The 19,380-nt window shown below is 41.7% G+C and overlaps 1 protein-coding gene across 10 annotated transcripts in view; it reads left to right on the top strand.

The window, feature by feature from the left end:
* The window catches only part of lyst (lysosomal trafficking regulator), a 76,130-nt gene that overhangs the window by 9,499 nt on the left and 47,251 nt on the right, over positions 1–19,380 (top strand). For 9 of the 10 annotated variants that reach the window (XM_078160893.1, XM_078160897.1, XM_078160899.1 and 6 more), the window contains 4 exons: positions 4,561–4,652; positions 10,202–10,400; positions 15,523–15,613; positions 17,178–19,281. In XM_078160893.1, the coding sequence (XP_078017019.1) occupies positions 4,561–4,652; positions 10,202–10,400; positions 15,523–15,613; positions 17,178–19,281 (2,486 nt within the window). Of the gene's footprint in view, positions 1–2,365; positions 2,482–4,560; positions 4,653–10,201; positions 10,401–15,522; positions 15,614–17,177; positions 19,282–19,380 lie in introns of all 10 variants that reach the window. The other variant, XM_078160901.1, reaches the window with a different exon arrangement.

Below are 19,380 nucleotides of genomic sequence, written 5' to 3'. Positions count from 1 at the left end.
GGTCTCCAGGGCTGTTCCAAACGATTGACTGAGTGAATGAATAATTCATGTCTGTAGCTCTGGGTTGAGTCAGAGTCCAACCATTGCTCTGTCTCAGCTTTTTCCACCCAGTGGCATGTTATTAAGGAAAGATCTCTTCCTCAAAAACAGAGTCTCTCAGTCCATCAGGGAAGAGAAAGGCCAGAGCAGGCTGTTTGGATTGTAATTTGGACCAACACCATCTTGCATTCTATTTCTCTGTAATGGAAACAATGAAGCAGCAAGTGACACATTTTCATTTCCTGCACACTGGCTAAAGGTCACTGTTTGTGACAGTGCTGGTTGGACACTGACAAAAACGCAAACATGCTTTTTGATGTTAGCCTCTTGACATTTTGTCGTGTGTCCTAATGAAAAAAACAAATTATTTGTTGTGTTGTGTGAAGCGACTCTGCCCTCTGACTTTGTGAGGAAATGTGGAACGTTAGGGGCTTCTCATGATGCTCATCACCCAAATGTCAAATTAGATCAGCAGGGATCTCAAACCGGAAAAAAACATTGCATAACCAACGCCCCACGTCCTCTCTCACGAGGACAGGATCACATCGCTTTCACTGCCTCTGCCAAGTTGTAGTCTTCCCAATTATCCAAAGAGAGCTTGAGAGGAAAGTCTGTACCAGTGTGGGTGACTCAGCCATCAGACTCCCATGACTAGGCCTCCCATGATTGTCTGTGTTGGATAAAGGCAGTGTAAAAGACAGGTCACAGCCGCCAAGTCCGAGCAATTAGGCAAACTTTGGTCTGGCTTCAGTATTCAGACATGTACCCCTCTCATGAAAAGCCATGTCTGACAAAGGATGAAGAGAAAACATAAAGACATAAGTATACAAACCAATCAAGTGTGAGCAAATGTGTTTCGTTCCTGAGGGGATCTGAAAGTAACAGTGTTTCAGATTTAGGGGGATTAAGTAGCATCTAGCGATGAGGATTGCAGATTGCAACCAGCTGAAACTTCCCCAGGTAGAATTCCTTCAGTGTTTATTTTTCAGGAGGTTTTTACCATTAGAGGTCTCTTCCACTCCAAAACAAACAAACCTGGTGATTTAAGCCTGTAAAAACACTGAACAAAGCAGTTTGACATTAAAAAAATCTGTGTTTTTCTGACGCTCTTGTTGCAGAGGGACTGCTAACCACAGTGGTGGACTCGAAAATGTGAATGACCTTATCTAGAGCCAATGTTTGGTTTGTCTCTTCTGGGCTAGACAAGGGCATGCTCCCTGTGTAGATATAAATGCCTCATTCTGAGGTAACGAAAACACAATGAATCTTATTTTCAGGTGATTATACACTAAAGAAAACAATTATTATAATATATTCAATCTCTGCCTATATATCCCCTAACTCCTACACACTGGACCTTTAAGTTGGTGTCAGCAGCATCATGTATGCCGTTCTGAATTTGACCTCTGGCCTTCCTGGACCAGCAAGAAAAAGAGTATAAAGTATTAGTTAAAAATGAAAGCAAGAGTATTTTTCTTCAATTCTGATGAATCTATGCTGAATCTGTAAATAAATGCCAGACAGTCCTTGAACTTACACAGCAGAGAGTTAGATTAAAGGAAAGGTCTGCATCACCAAAATGATAGATGGTTAAATTATATTACGTTAATTCTTCTGTCAGCAAATCATAAAATAGCTAGAAAAAAATAGCCCTCAACATGCAAGTGTCAATAAGTGAAATCCGTAGCAGTTTGTCTCAATCACCCAGATGGTCTGTGTATGTCTACATGACAAATGAGCAAATAAAGAAGTTCATCACTGTAGAGGAAAGGTCAAAGCTTTCCTTTTGTTTACAGAAATGTGTTCTGGGGGCTTTGTGAACTGTTGATTTCCCCTCCAAGCTGTATTAATCAGTATTGGCAGTCTCTCCATTATCAAATCACCCTGGCTGGTTTGTGCCGAGTGCATTGTAATATTGGATTAGAGCCTCGGAGGAAAAAACAACCCCGTTGCTGGGAAATTAGTGTTATCGTGAACCGCTCGGTTTCCCTTTCCCATATGAGGACTACGGCCACAACAGGTACACTGATAACACAAGGACAAATCAAGTCGTTTCAGATGCTCATTTTTGGAGATTAACTTTAATAGACTGAGTGCACAGCTCCAGCATAGCTCCAGGGCTTACTTATTAAACTAATAACAGTTTTGGCAACCTTGAAGCTTTGATTTCCGGCCAGTCACTCCCCCTGTTTATCTCTGCTCTCATCTGCTGCTGCAATTATTTCTTTCACCTTTCATGTTTTACCCCTGTCCTCTCCTGTTTCTCTCATGATCCATGCATTTCTTTCTCTTCCTCTTCCCGTCTCCCCTGTGTGATGTTGTCCAGCCCCCTGGTGTGCAGTGACCCCCACCCACCCACCTACCCACCCATCCCCCTACTGCTTGGGTGGGTTGTTGCCTCAGCTGTTGAAGTGTCACCCTCCCTGCCCCTCCCTGACCCCGGTGAGTGTGGTCATCTCTGTCATCACCTGCAACTTAAAATTTTAGGATGCTTGACACAAATGTGTTCATCTTATACCCCATGTAATATTGCTTATTGTATAGCTACATCTCTAACACTCTTTTTAATGCCATTCATAGTGGTAACAAGCAACCCAAACTTGCTTTGACAGTTTCGACACAGGAAGGAAGTTGACTCACCATGTAACTAAACAACACAGCTGAGGTTTGCCAGAAAAGTAGCCTCGGCCCCTCTCCTCACTGTGACGGTTAGCACCAATAGCGGAGGTGTGACTAAACTGACACCTGAATAAGAGATTTGAAAGTTTCCTTATTGTGTTTTAGTCACACGGGGTGAGTAAATCAGTTTCACAGATATGCATACCTCGATATGCATTTGTCTTAGGGCATTTAAAGAAGACACAGAAAATAGTGAACACACTAAAACTGTGAATGATGCCATGTTTACTATTTTAAGGGCTGTTTCACACCACTTACTTTATGTTTTTGTTACTTTCTGGTTCTAGATTCCAGAGTCTATGCAGAAATATGTGTCCATGTAGTTGAATGATTTACCATGGTGTCAATGTGACGCATCACATTTTTATGGTGTTATACTACTGGTATACTATTTTTGTAGGGAATCCAAGGGTGCAAACTACAGTAATGCAGTTATAATCTGTGTTGATGACTGGTTGAAGGCTGCTTGTAAAGTTGAATGTCAGTGTTAGTTGATGCATATTTTATTTTAAATGTGCTCTGTGGAGGTTTTTTGGAATAAAAAATGATGTTATGTTTATTAAGGTTTTCTCTCCAAAATGCACTCTGTATCCTTGAGGTCTGTTTTGCATGTGTTTATTTCCTCATAAAACATTTGTGAAGCCAATGTTTTCAATATTTTAAATCCTACATTGTTAACATGCCTTTTTTGCTTGCTATCAGGGTGTCTTCTTCTTTTTCACTTCCTTTTCTACCCTTTTTTTGGCACTACCACCAGTGGATTAGATTGAAACCACGTGGACCACGCTGCCCTTATACTCATGTGTTCTTCTGTGTGTAGGGCACAAAATGGAAAAGCCTATATTTTCAGGGGTGTCAACAATAATTGATAAATGCATTTAAATATATATATATATATATATATGTATAGATCTTTTTTTGTAACATATGAATCTGTCTTAAAAATTTGACATCCGCTGGTATTAGAAGAGAGCTTGATTAAGCTCACCATCTTGCCAGATTCCCACAGACTACATCTCTGTATGCATCCCGTATTATAATGACAACAATAATAATGCTAATAATAAATGGTATAGCTCGTTAATTTTCTGTACAGATTGTTTTTTCCATCCTGTCAGTGCCATCGCAAGTCAGACTGTGTGTAATGTGATTGGTACTGTGTGGTGTCTATTCTTCGGCTCCATGACCCAGACACTCAGCGCTGCCACATCAGTCAGGGATCAGCATTGCCTGAATGAATCCAGTCAGTGGTGTCAGATTAGCAGAGGAGTAAAGCTAGCCCCTGGGTGGTGTAAGGGAAGGCAGGCCGCTGGCTCAGAGAGTCGCATGTCTGCCGGGAAGATATTAACACACTACCCTGAAACGGGTAATGCAGTTAAAAGCGGTCAGGTGGCTTGACTCACTTTGAAGAATGTCCTGATTGCTTCGCCAACTCTGGTGGTGAGAGATTCCAGCCGTACGGTCAGGCTCTGAGCTAAACACAGGCTGATTTCATCTTTATGTGGTTTTTGTCTCGCCACATTCAGGGATAGGTTCCAATGCTTTTGTGTTGGGATTTTAGAGAGGAGAAAGAAAATACACTGACTTTCAGCACTGCATCTGACCTGTTAGATCAATACTGGAGCAATAGTTCCACATAATGACATTAGTGGCTGTTACATCACCATCTAATTGACTGTACCGTCATCTATAATGATTACAAATCAAAAAATCGTTGAGAGTAATGTCACAATGGTTTATCAAGTGAAAGGTCACTGTTTTCATTTCTATTCCTCTTCATGTAGGAGCAAGAAATAATCTGAGTCATGTTTCTCCTCTTGTGTCTCATCTGTCTCTTATCAGGTCAGCCTTCAGGGTCTGGAGAATTTCCTCTGTCTCTTCCACTATGTGCAGCACCACCCCACCAGCACCACCAAAGATGCACTGAAATTCTGGTAGGTCTTGTTGTTATTTTAACATCTTTAATTGTACTGTGATGGAGGTTTTGTGTCACCAAGAGAGTAAATGGTATTTAGTCAACACCTCAGTGACAACATAGACATGACTGTTTGTATAGTGGGCTAACAGTAACTGCAAATATACCCACAGTCACTTTGTTCTTTTCTCTGGTCTTTTCCAATGAAAAGTAACTGCGGATGTGACAGATTTATTTTCATCATTTTTCTGTCCCACCACTATAGTAGAGGTTGCAGACATTATGTAATCATGGTGCATTAGCTTTTCGGAGTACCTTACTGCATAGATTTCCATATTGATGAGGGAAATTGTCAACATTAGGCACCTTGAGTGCCTCTTGTTTGCATTCTGTTCAGTGTAAATAAGTCTCACACACACACACACACACACACACACACACGCACTACCTAGAATTATGTGAGCGCATTAGCATATGTGAGCTATGTGTTACCTCAGCTGAAAAGTGATTAGTTTGAATGGGGGTTTGGTTAAAATGCCTGAAATAATGTCCTTGTTTAAAGACAAGCTTAAGGCAGTTTAATGTTTTGCTCTGTGAGATCAACCTCTGAATGCAGCGTGTTTTTAATTTTTCAGGCGTTTATCTGCAATGATTGAGCACTTAGCTAATTGATGATGTATAAATGAAACAGTGGGTTTGTCAAAAAAATCGTCATACTGTTGTAAGCTTTAAGTTTGACCACCCACACTCTTTTTCTTTAGACTGTAGATTTGCAAATTTATGATTACAGTCTTTGAAAGCAGTGTTGATTTGTGAAGATAATCTGAACAGGGCATATATGAATCTTAATCTTTTCCTTTGGCATCAATCAGAGCTCACACTAAGAGAAAACACTTCAGTTTAAATATTATCATGATGTATTCAGTTGTCATTTACAAATGTCCATCACAGCTCATGGCAGTCCTGAGTGACAGATTTAACGTGAGCCGACAAAACCAACTAAAGGAGTAAACAATCCACAAATCACAACAATCACTCAAAGTATACATCTTGTGCGTGCACACTGTTGATTTCTCATTGTTTGCAGTAGAACCAGATATATTGATGTAGTTAATCATGTGGATAAACCATGTTTGCCTCCGTGACCTCATTATGGCTCTTAACACTCTATTAACAGTGCACTGTACACACAGGAATCCTGGTTCAACACACTAACCCAGACAGCGTTTGAATATTCCCCCTTTGCTTTAAGTGTCCTTTGTCCTTTTTGCTGTGACAAAATGAAACCGGTGTTTCTTTACTTATACCAGCACCCAAAGGGGCAGAGCTGAATAAAGCTTGCACTGTGTAAATAACTCGGTCGGAGTAAAAAACATCACAATAATTGGCCAGAGGGGAAATGCAACTTTTGAAATCTGCAGGAAAGAGGTGTCTTAGGCAGCAGGATGATATCATGGAAACCATTATCTCTGTATACTAAGCCTCTAATCACTATCTTGTGGGTGTGATTAAATGACTGAGAGGATGGTGGCATAAAGGTGGTGGAAAAAATAGAATAATGCTTTTAATATTCATCAAGCAAACACTGTGTTTTTGAAAATCTGTGGGGTTTTAATTATTCTCTATTGAATTTTTCGGAACTGCTTGGGGATGCAGCCTGAACTGTCAGTATGCCAGGTGTTTGTTTTGAAGGCATTGTATCTAATTTAATAATATATTTACATAATACATTTCTCCAAGCCCCGAGCTGATCGAGTCTGTGTTTCAGCTTAGCTTTAATTGAGGCTTGTGCTGCATGTGTGAATAAAAACAGTAGCTTTATTATAAATTACAGTAGCAATTACACATTAAAGCAGTTGTTTGTGACATTTTTAAAAACAATTCTTTGTCATATTTGCTGAAACTCTCACTGTAACCACACAGTATGTCCCTCTGCCTCCTTGTATTGCTTATAATGGCATTATCACACATGAATGTAAACAGCCAATCAGAGCCAAGGAGTCTCTAATGTAGCTGTCAATCATGTCAATCACTGCTTGTGAACATCGGTCAAAAGCGCTGAGTCAAGATTCTGTTACTGCATTGTCTATTCCTTGCCTCACGTTTTCAGAAACATATTTTAGTGTACTGTTTAACTGTAAAATGAGAAAACTAAGCCCCGCCCACTGGCTGGAGCACCTATTTCATCATATTTGATCAGCACTGCCTAGTTTGACAGTGTGAACGCAGTTCCCGAGCAGTTATTGACATGATTGACAGCTGTGTTAAGAGACTCCTCAATGGTTATTTGGTTATTTTCCATGAGCTGCAGTAGATTCTAGCAAATGCCATTTAAAGCACAAGGAGTGGGTGGGAGGAGCAGACTATTTGTCTCATGTAATTCTGTGTGGATAGTCACAGTCACAGTTTCAGCAAATATGACAAAAAGTTATTTTTATAAGAGTTACTAACTACAGCTTAAAGAAGTCAAACTTGATATAGCACGTCAAAGCTTCTGACAAGGCCTGCGACCTAAATAAGCTCCATTCAGACGTAAGATGAATTATCATGGTGATCTTCAGTTTTAACCGAGGTGACACCGTGTCACTGAATGCATTTTAATGACAGGCGGTAATAGCATAGTTGTTTCAGAGGACAATTCAGCATAAAGTAGGACAGGTCGATATGGGTCAAGCTTTAATATCCTGATGTTAATATGAATATGTTGTATGTCATCATATGATAATTCAGTTATGCTTAATAAAACGTATTGTATCAGTGCATATCTTGTAAAGGTTGGTTAATCGGCCAAACCGATTATGCTGTGTGGACAGGACATTTTACAAACTTATTAGTGATGGAACTTGGCTTCAATAGTGGCAAATGGGTGTGCATTAATTCATCACTTAATTAATTGCCAAGCATTTTTCCTCCTCCAAACTATCGTTATCTTATTGGCCTTTAAAAATCCCCTATTGGTCGATCCCTAATATTTTCTTTTTGTTGCTTCTATCACTGAAGTATTTCACTGCTGGAAAGATGGTCTCTTCATAAAACTGGGCTGTCAGTGTTTTGAAATTGGTGCTACATGACCAGAGAAAATTAAGAAAACGTCTTTGGCATTAGCTTTTGCTCAATATGTAAAAAACCTACAACTACGAGAATGTACTGCACCGCCCCAGACCAATAAATGTTTCCGCTCGTGGCTGATGTAATGCAAGCTTGTCTGTTTTGACACAGGAAACCATGTGGCGTCCAGTTGGTGACATCTTATTTTGTGATACATATGTTTCTGAAATCATTTTGGTGAGAAATAGCCAACGCAGTAACAAAATCATGGTTTATATTTCATCAGCACTGCTTAGTTTAGTTGTTTGATCAGTTTGATTTGAGTTTAGGAGAGAGAAGGCAAGTCTCTTTGTCTCAGTCCACTTCTTTACTCCATGTGTCCCTAGTGGTGGGCATACAAAAATGAGGAAGCGCAATCTGCAGTTCAAGCAACAGCTTAGAGCCATCAAAAATCTGCTGGTTGACACAAAGTGTTTGAGCTTGGAGACGAGCAGGGTGACCTGGGCGCTGGTGAGATGGAGGGAAATTTACTACAATCCATTTACATATACTACCCACATTGTTATGCTCCAAGTCAAATTTCTCAAAGGAGACCAATAAACGAACTGAACTCAACTGAACAAAGCTGGTTGAAAATAAGCAAATCATCCCTTCAATAGAAGTAAAATTCAAGCCTTTCTGCGGTGGAGATGTCCTGAAAACTGACCTCTTCAAAAGAGTGGGAATGAAATATAACTTGTTTAGCTAGTTATTTTTTGGAAACCTTGTGGTCTTAATTAGAACAGCAGATAGAGCTGCAGTAAATAAAAGTGAATATAAGAGAGTCATCATCAGATGTAACAAAAACATGTTTTGTGCATAAACTTGTGATCTGGACAAGAGTCAAGATAGAATTAGAAATAAGAGAAGAATTGAATCGAGGATATTGTTGATATCATCCTGAGTGCTTTATGTTTTGTCAAGCCTAACTTGTCTCTTTTAGTGCTGTGGCTTGTTGTTACTAATAATCTGTCATTAAAAAATCCCCAAACAGTTGTTGTGGTGCAGAATACAAAGGCTGATGGTTGATAAAGGAGGTCTTCTACAGGGCACCGGGGGCTCATCAGTATTCCCAAGGCCAGTCCCCTCGCCATGTGACATCACATGCTTTCATGTGATACGCTGATCTGCTGCGAATCTGGAAAGCTTCCATTTGAAATTCCAATTTAATGGAATTTGCGCTGCAGAACAGAAAATTCAGTCAGCAGTCGTGTGAGGAGGTATGCAGATACAGCCAGCAGAGCTGCAGTCAGGCTTGGAGCAAACACAAGATGACTGCAAGGAAACCGTTTGGCCCAGTAACATTTGGTGAGACGACTGCAGACGTATGTTACAGAGGCTTGTGTCAGAAATAAGTTTTTGTGTTTTTTAAATGAAGTACTTGTAGATTTTCTTAAACAGCACTCCTCTGCGTATTGCTATCATTAGGATGTTGTAAGCGGGTCAGAGCTGCAGGAATGTAAGCGAACACTTAGTTATTTGGTTACTGTCTGATGGAAGTAGTTATGACTCAGTCCTGAGGCCATGTCCTGTAAAGGGGGGATGTATCTTAAGCTGTAAATGAGATGTGAGGTGTGTGTTTTCTGTTGAGACCTACAGCTTATTGTTAGATGTGTCAGACATAAGCATACTAGCTTAGAGGCACTTCTGAATGACCAACAGTTGGTTTTGCTTATTTAGGTTGTTGGAAATACATGATTGTCTGGATGTCAGCGTGTTGTCTGCTTAGGCTTTTTGAGGAAGTTGGGTTTTTTCCCCCACAGTGTACTCGTATCATAGCCAATACCTAGGCAATGCAGTTACACTGACCCTAACAGAATAACTTATGTGATTAAATAGCTGCTTTGTCACATCAGTAATGTAAAATTATAGATTAAATCCCAAACAAAAGTGTGCATAATTATCACTAAACTGTTCATTTTCTTTGCTTTTATATACCTGACAATTAGTCTGTCATGTTAACATACTGTGGCAGAAGGTATATGTTTTAAAAAGCCAAGTGAGCTACAGTAGAAGTATGACTATTAGGTTTTATTTAAGCCTGAACTTGAGCAAGTATGGTGAATTTCCACCATGCTCGCTTGTGTTAGAAATGGTTGGGTCATATTAAATTAAAACAGTATGGTCTACACCTCCTCTATATTAAAAGTGTCCTTAGATAACTCTTGTGATGATTTGGCACTATATAAATAAGACTAACTTGACTTAAACTTACTAGTTTTTACTTCCATAACCTCAGCTTTCTACCTTACATAAATCAATTTGGGTTTACCTTCACTGCCAGAGAATGTCTTTATTAAGAGTTAAATCAGAAGAAACCAAGTGTGGGACTTAGTTTTATTTGCAGTCTTATATTAAAACTCATGACAGCCTATTGGTTTCTCTTATCATAAAGAACAACCTGATAATCCAACACAGCAGTTTTGAGTGTTACAGATTTGATTGTACCACAGTCTTATGTTTTTACCTCTTCTTTTACAGCTCAGATATGAGTGGGGCCAGTAACACACTGGCGAGAGAGTTCCTGACTGATGTACATCAACTATGCAGTGCGGTGGCCCAGAGAGCGGAGGCACGGGAGGAAGATGAGGAGGAGAGCCACATGGTGGCATTGGGAGAGTACCTAGTCAGGGGACGTGGCTTCCTGTTGCTCAGCACCCTGGACTCCATCATTGACCAGGTGAGGATGTTCAAGGCCACACATTAATGAATCAGCATTCTTCCCCTTGAGGCTATGTCATACAGTATGTGCATTTTAAATGCAGTTTCAGCTATTATCGCAAACGTACAGTACAGGTCAAAAGTTTGGACACACCTTCTCATTCAATGCGTTTTCTTTATTTTCATGACTATTTACATTGTAGATTCTCACTGAAGGCATCAAAACTATGAATGAACACATGTGGAGTTATGTACTTAACAAAAAAAGGTGAAATAACTGAAAACATGTTTTATATTCTAGTTTCTTCAAAATAGCCACCCTTTGCTCTGATTACTGCTTTGCACACTCTTGGCATTCTCTCCATGAGCTTCAAGAGGTAGTCACCTGAAATGGTTTTCCAACAGTCCTGAAGGAGTTCCCAGAGGTGTTTAGCACTTGTTGGCCCCTTTGCCTTCACTCTGCGGTCCAGCTCACCCCAAACCATTTCGATTGGGTTCAGGTCCGGTGACTGTGGAGGCCAGGTCATCTGCCGCAGCACTCCATCACTCTCCTTCTTGGTCAAATAGCCCTTACACAGCCTGGAGGTGTGTTTGGGGTCATTGTCCTGTTGAAAAATAAATGATCGTCCAACTAAACGCAAACCGGATGGGATGGCATGTCGCTGCAGGATGCTGTGGTAGCCATTCTGGTTCAGTGTGCCTTCAAGTTTGAATAAATCCCCAACAGTGTCACCAGCAAAACACCCCCACACCATCACACCTCCTCCTCCATGCTTCACAGTGGGAACCAGGCATGTGGAATCCATCCGTTCACCTTTTCTGCGTCTCACAAAGACACGGCGGTTGGAACCAAAGATCTCAAATTTGGACTCATCAGACCAAAGCACAGATTTCCACTGGTCTAATGTCCATTCCTTGTGTTTCTTGGCCCAAACAAATCTCTTCTGCTTGTTGCCTCTCCTTAGCAGTGGTTTCCTAGCAGCTATTTGACCATGAAGGCCTGATTCGCGCAGTCTCCTCTTAACAGTTGTTCTAGAGATGGGTCTGCTGCTAGAACTCTGTGTGGCATTCATCTGGTCTCTGATCTGAGCTGCTGTTAACTTGCGATTTCTGAGGCTGGTGACTCAGATGAACTTATCCTCAGAAGCAGAGGTGACTCTTGGTCTTCCTTTCCTGGGTTGGTCCTCATGTGTGCCAGTTTCGTTGTAGCGCTTGATGGTTTTTGCGACTCCACTTGGGGACACATTTAAAATTTTTGCAATTTTCCAGACTGACTGACCTTCATTTCTTAAAGTAATGATGGCCACTCGTTTTTCTTTAGTTAGCTGATTGGTTCTTGCCATAATATGAATTTTAACAGTTGTCCAATAGGGCTGTCGGCTGTGTATTAACCTGACTTCTGCGCAACACAACTGATGGTCCCAACCCCATTGATAAAGCAAGAAATTCCACTAATTAACCCTGATAAGGCACACCTGTGAAGTGGAAACCATTTCAGGTGACTACCTCTTGAAGCTCATGGAGAGAATGCCAAGAGTGTGCAAAGCAGTAATCAGAGCAAAGGGTGGCTATTTTGAAGAAACTAGAATATAAAACATGTTTTCAGTTATTTCACCTTTTTTTGTTAAGTACATAACTCCACGTGTTCATTCATAGTTTTGATGCCTTCAGTGAGAATCTACAATGTAAATAGTCATGAAAATAAAGAAAACGCATTGAATGAGAAGGTGTGTCCAAACTTTTGGCCTGTACTGTATGTAAATGCTTCTGCTGTACTTCAGTTTAGTAATATTTATACCAAGCTTTAGGCCACTGCTTTTATTTTCAAATTCTGCCTCATAGTTGTTAATTCATCTATTCAACCTTTTTTGTGCAGCTGTTTAATATCAGCATGATAAAGTTTCATTTCTGCACATAAGCCTTTGTAACCTCTGCTGCCACTTATCTCTTTCATCATAAGTATATTGCAAAGAGTCTGCAATAGAGATTCAGAATAATGCAAACACACATGATAAGGAAACAAATTAACTGCAAGCATAACATCAGAGGGACATCAGATGGTAAGATCAAAGGGGTATTTAATGACCACTATGCAATAAAACCCATCAGTGGAAAATCTAGAACACTGCCGTATATTTTCAGTTTTAACTTTACACTGGAGTTTAACTTCACTTCACCATCTTTTGAGTACAGCACTGGCAGTTGTTTTCACATGAGGATATGCTTACATTTCCATGACTGTACCTGAGACATGAGAAACTGAACTGTTTTGATTTCCAGACACTGAACCCAATTATTACACCACAGCTTGGCCAATATTGCCACTGTATTTGTTTAGTGGCCAATTAGGCTGCCTCTCTACATCTGTGGCTGGTGTCAGTACAGCTTGCAGGGTGGTCATATCTAGAGAGGAAATGAGCTCTGCAGTGCCCCAGTGTTGTTTCATTTTCTGATTGATTGCAGAAAGTTGGTCTCTTCGTTCTGCTGCGGTTGCACGCAGGATGTTGATGCCGATATGCAAATCCATTTACAACAGTTGACAGCACTATCATATTACTCTTGAGAATAGATAGTGTGATTTATATAATACAATAAACAAAATACACCAGTATTACTCTCTTTCATAATGGATTTTACAGATATGGTTTGGACTAGGTTTATCACAGCATTGGTGGAAATACTGTACCATGAAAGGCAAAAGTAGGCACTTTGCTTGTTAGCATCTATCTACGACAGTGATTTGTGAGCCCTTTATTTAGGTGCTCATGTAAAATGATAGGAATGGTGCTCACAGAACCAGGTATTGTTTGCTCTGTTACCTGGCGCCCAGTGTTTTTCTCTGTCTACACATTGATGTTCAGGTCTACAGACTTCACAAGCAGAGCCCAGGCTACCCTGGACTCAGCCTGATTATGTATTGATCTGACCTGTGAGGGTTTTTTGGTCAAGTAACAATTTAAGAGAAGCTCCTCTCCAGAATAAATTATGGGGCTTTCACATGTTGAGTCCAGCGCTGCACATAAATGGTCAGAAACCAGGACAACGTTGAAAACAACATGACCTATGTGCGTTTGGGTTTGCCGTTTTTCTTTAACAGTTCCATGCATCAGATGTGGTGCCACTGCTAATGTTCTTCAACCTACACACACATAATGGTTTAATTGGGTTTAAAGTGCTTTGATGCTCATCGTGTGAAACTGAGTTAATAAACAGGCTAAATACTCACCTAGGTCAGTGCTACAATGTATCACAGCCATTGAGGTGGACTAATAAAGTGAGAATGGACAAGGGATCCATCAGCCATGGTCACCTTTTTACATAATGTAAATAGTAATCTGTTCTTAGAGGGGTCTCTAGGCTCCAGAATAAAAGATGAGCTCACTGATTTCATTTATTTTCAGACCAAAAAGTCCTTTAAAGAAGAAAAAAATTATAATCCTCCGACTTGAAGTAATGATTGCATTATTGAATAAAATATTGTAATGCGATGAACATGACCCTGTGTGTCAGCATGCCTGCAGCCTTGTTTCGTCCACATCTTTCAGCTAATTTCACACACATGCATTATATTTTCTCTTTTAATCGGGGCCTCCAGTACAGACATTTAATGCATTCTTGTGCTAGTGTGTTTTTCAAGCTCCAGGTGTGTGTGTGTCAGCTGCAGCCTGGATGGAGTCGAGCCTTTTATTAACAATCAGGGCCAGGCATTTTGTAAACATTTAATTATTTGTGGTATGTAAGAACCTGTGGTTTGCAAAACACGATTTCAGTACTTAAATTTTGTGTTTGAATTGAGTATAAAAATGTATTTAAGTTGCGTTTGTTCCACTGTGCTGTTAAATTCCCTGCGCCACCTGGTCTCATTAGTTGTGACACTGTTCAGATGGCTCAGGTCTATCACGGTAAGATGTTCCTTATGTAAGACCCATTACATGAGTAAAACCAGCATAAACATGAATAACAGAAAAAAAGTAGTCTGTATCTGATGGTCCATTTTGGGAGTTTTTTTTAAAGGTCAGGGATATTCTCATTTTTTTTAAAATATTTTTCAACTGAACCAGTGTTAAATATCAGGCAACTGTCATCTCTGGGTACATCATCAACTGAATAATTTAAATGGCAATTGCTTAGCTACAACCAGATAAAAAGCTGTATAAGTTACACCAATAAACCGGCCACGCTGATAGATCAGCCGCTATTAGCTTTTTAAATATATATCAGTATCATCGGTATTACAGCACATGCTACATAACCGCAATGTTGCCAGTTCAATTCCAGCTGATGACCTTTGTTGCATGTCAGACACCTGTCTCTGTCCATATTTCCACTCTGCCTTCTTATAAATAAGTAACTAAACACTGTTGGTCAATATATCTCTACAAAGTACTGATATTAGTGCGGTATCAGATTGACAAATCCAGAATTGGTAATGCTATAGTTTGAGCATCCAAAAACTATAATTAAATAGATGTAAATGTTTTCATGTAAATAATCAGTTAGAGAGTCTCTGATGAAAAGCCGTAGTTAGTTACTGAATGAGAAATTAAAGTCAATGTCATGCTGTGCAGATACAACACAGAAGTGACAGACCAATTACCTTCGAGAAACTGCACAACCTGTGATGATTTAATGCACTTTGTATTATACAATGAAAAGAAGATCTTGTAAAATCAGCATGTTGGTAATTTTTAATTCACACATGAAGGAGTAGGTTGTTTGTTTTTAATTAACACACGAAGGAGTTGGTTCTCTCTCTGCTGTGAGGTATGCCCGGGATAGACATGAGATCCCCATGGTCTAGGAAGTAACAGCCATCATGTAGATGCTACATTGCTTCCTGACACATTTCACCAGAGACTAACTAACTAACTAAGTGGCTAACGAAACGCACACAAATCAATAATTAAGTGCAGGGATCACACCGTTAATTTGAAAAACAGCCAAATTCAGATACAAGCTGCATCTTGAAGTAGCTAATTTCTCTTCATTGAAAGCAATGAAACCTAAAAAAACATTTGTACTGGCTATGGACAAGAGTTTGTCTTGCTGGGAGTGTCTGGGTGTGACTTCAGAGTGTGACCACAGGGAGAGGGGCAGGGAAGCTTTCTAGGTAACCTCAGTGTGTTTTGTTGCACTCTCAGGAGTTAACCTGTCGGGAAGAGCTGCTCACTTTGCTGCTGTCTCTGCTGCCACTGGTCTGGAAGATCCCTGTGCAGGAGGAAAAAGCCCCAGGTCAGTAGCCACAAATACTCACTCTATTACTTGTTCATGTTCATGCTGATGTCAACAGCACATAGCTCACACTGCACAGCTGTACTAGCATGTGACCACCTCTTATTCCTGGTTTGTAACTACTGATTTCGACTTACATACTTTGTTTTTACAAGTGTGAAATTTGCTGTGCAGTTCTCTGTAACTTACAAACTGTACATTAATATCGTTTGTACAGACAAACAAAAATGCAGACTGCGTTTCATGGGCCAGAAATGTTCTCTAGCTATGTTCATTTATATATTTGCTCCATCTCCCGTCTTTACATAATTCTTTACCAATTACTAAGGTCAGGCCATGTTTCAGCATTAGCTCTGGTGAAGGCAGTGGAATGTGTGCACATTGCTTCTGACTGTAAATGTTGTCTGTGATTTTCTTATCAAATCAAATCATTCTTATCAAATGACTCATTTTCGTTTATAATGTAGTATTTTTCTTGCTCAACACTGCAAACTGTGCTCATTATTGAGATGGAGGAATCTGTTGTTTATCATTGTAGTCAATGTCTCCATTATGTTGAATCTCAGTGTTACAAACATAAACAGCCACACAACAGGACAGTTAGTGGTTTCAGAGGCCGCTGACCTCAGGATGACACCGGTATTTAGTACAGCACTGCTGATCCTATCTAGCACAGACCCTAGACATTTTTACTTTAATTAATTCTTACTCACTGAGTGTGTTTTAACAAACACAGAATATCTGCTGACATGGCTGAGCTTTATGTTAGTCATTTTACACTTCAAAAAAGTGCTTTTGGAAATTTAATTCCAAATAGCTAATGTTTGAAAAATGTTTGTTTTAAGTCTCAATTCCTAAAATGTGAAATAATCGGACATTAACCTACTATGACTTCAGTGTACAATTTAAATTTAATGGGGCTCAAAATAACAGTATGAATGTCCAGAAGTACATTTGCCTGTTTACACCTGGTATTAACAAACGTTTCTGTGATCCTAACCCAAGTTGACAGCCGAGAGACATTGTCGTTTACACCTGTGTCTGTCATGTGTCTCCAGCTGACTGCTTGTGTTCAGGTATAATTATTGCCTATATCACTTAAGTTAGATGGTCAAAGGACTCCACGCACAGTTACTAGAACCACACTCACGCTAGCTGCTTGCTAGTCACGTTACCAGTTGTGTTGGCACAGCTGGAAATATCGCTGTCAACAGAAGTCAACGCGTCTCCTTTCTATAGAACAAAACAATGAACAAGCACTCAACACTTTGCCCAACTTGTTATAAAATGACCAGGTTGCAGAGTGTTAGCATGCTGTCACCAAAACAACCATCACATCCTGCATTTGTGGCGTAGTCGGTGTCAGAGATGCATCAGAAAATCACAAAATAAATGCAGTTAAGTTTGAGGGATCATATCACAATGTGTCTTGGTGGTCGTTTACACTTGTATTTAGCTCTGTCCACTTGTGATTGGATCAACCAGGACGCATGTTAATACCAGGTGTAAACACGCTTTGTATGTACATCCAGAACGAAACTGACAGATTTCTTTGTGTTGACAGATTTCACCCTGCCGTCCCTACTGGAGATATTCCTAAGCCGGGAGGTGAAGGCGGCCCCTCTCAGAGCAGGACAGAAGGCTGCGACAGATGAACAGAACTCTGGGAAGAGGTCACGTGTTGGCAGTGGCACCTGGAGGTCACGGAGGTCACGCAGGACAGCGCAGAGATACTCTGTGAAGGATGCTCGGAAGTCCCAGGTTTCTACCTCAGATTCAGAAGCCAACCCTGAAGACAAATCTGTTCCAGGCCCCGGTGGTGCAAGGAGCCGAAGGTCACATGGCTCCACCATCCGGGTAAGCTGTCAGCATCATCGTTCAGAGGCCTCACAGTTAATATCCACCGCTACCAGCACCACAGAAATTATGAGTGCACCATACCCACACCCCCGAGCCCCTGGCTCCCAGATTTCAGACACTGAAACCCTGACAGACCCAGCTGCAATATCAATTTTCAACCGCATGGAAAACTCGCCCTTTGATCTCTGCCATGTGTTGCTTTCCCTGCTGGAGAAGGTTTGTAAGTTTGACATGAGCATCAACCACAACCCCGGCCTGGCAGTCAGTGTCGTACCAACTCTCACTGAGATCCTGACAGAGTTTGGAGATTGCTGTGGTCCAGGGGGAGGGGCTGGTGGAACGGCTGGAGAGGAACTTGCAGGAGGCTGGACCGAAGAGCCCATTGCACTGGTCCAGAGGATGCTTCTACGCACCATCCTGCACCTGATGTCGGTGGATGTGAGTCAGAGTGAAACCCTCCCAGATAGCCTGAGACGCAGCCTGACAGACCTGCTGAGAGCCACCCTCAAAATCCGGAGCTGCTTGGACAGACAGAGTGACCCTTTTGCTCCTCGGCCTAAGAAGACCCTGCAAGAAGTCCAGGATGACTTTTCATTCTCTCGTTATCGTCACAGGGCGCTACTGCTGCCAGAGCTTCTAGAGGGAGTATTACAAGTGCTGCTGGGTTGCCTGCAGGCATCCACACCCAACCCCTTTTTCTTTAGCCAGGCGCTGGAGCTCATCCATGAGTTTGTCCACCACCGTGGCCTGGAGCTGTTTGAGGCCACAGTGCTGCGACTGGAGGGACTTGGCAGGGCCAGGGATTCTGAAGTAGGAGGTGAGGCTTCAGAGAGGCTACGAGGTCTCATCGCAGGGGTCTTCAAAATCATCAGTGCTGTCAAGAAGGCAAAGTCAGAGCAGCTTCATCAGTCCGTGTGTGCCAGACGCCGTCACCGTCGCTGTGAATATTCCCACTTCCTGCATCACCACAGAGACCTGTCAGGTTTGCCCGTCTCTGCTTTCAAGCAAGCTGCAAGACGCAACCCCTTTGAAGAGGATGGAGAAGGCAAGGAAGGGATGGAGGGTGATGCAGTGCATTACCCCGAGCGCTGCTGCTGCCTGGCTGCCTGTGCTCACCAATGTCTGCGGCTCTTGCAGCGACTGTCCCCCAGCGGGCCAGCTGTTTTGCAGGTACTGGCTGGGGTGCAGGCTGTTGGAATCTGCTGTTGTATGGACCCCCGCTCAGTTGTAGGACCCCTGCTGCACGCCTTCCAAGCTCCAGGTCTCCGTAGTTACCAGTCTCATGTTCTCAGTGTCCTTGGCCGACTGATCCTAGACCAGCTTGGTGGGGGACAACCCTCAGAGAGAGCCAAGCTGGCCTCCTGTAACATCTGCACTCTGGACAGCAGCCAGCTGCCAGGCCTGGAGGAGACATTGCAGCATGGGGAACCTTCAGCCATTCCTACCAGTCTGTGCTACCGCTCCCAGGGTATTCTGCCAAGCGGAGGGGGGGCAGAGGACATGCTGTGGAAATGGGATGCTCTGGAGGCCTATCAAGAGTTAGTGTTTGGCGAGGACTGGCAGCTGAGCCAGCAGATAGCTGGCCATGTGTGCCACCTAACCCTGCGGGGCAATGCTATAGTTCAGTGGCAGCTCTACACACACATCTTCAACCCCGTACTGCAGAGAGGGGTAGAGCTGGCCCACCATGCCCAACAGCTGGGGGTTTCTACTGTCTGTACTCAGGTCTGCAGCTATCACACACAGTGCCTGCCTGTGGAGGTACTACTCATTTACCTGCAAACGTTACCTGCCCTTCTCAAATCAAGGTGAGTGATTTTATATCAGTTTAAGAGTTTTCTTGAGTCCTGCTTTTCCTTCATCATCTGTCTTTTTTAAGTGGTTGTTTTCATCAGTGAGTTTCCCCT

This window comes from Epinephelus lanceolatus, chromosome 17 (assembly GCF_041903045.1).
Source record: "Epinephelus lanceolatus isolate andai-2023 chromosome 17, ASM4190304v1, whole genome shotgun sequence".
Taxonomy (NCBI): domain Eukaryota; kingdom Metazoa; phylum Chordata; class Actinopteri; order Perciformes; family Serranidae; genus Epinephelus; species Epinephelus lanceolatus.
Note: the sequence above shows the minus strand (reverse complement) of the source record. Positions and strands in the feature narration are given on the sequence as shown.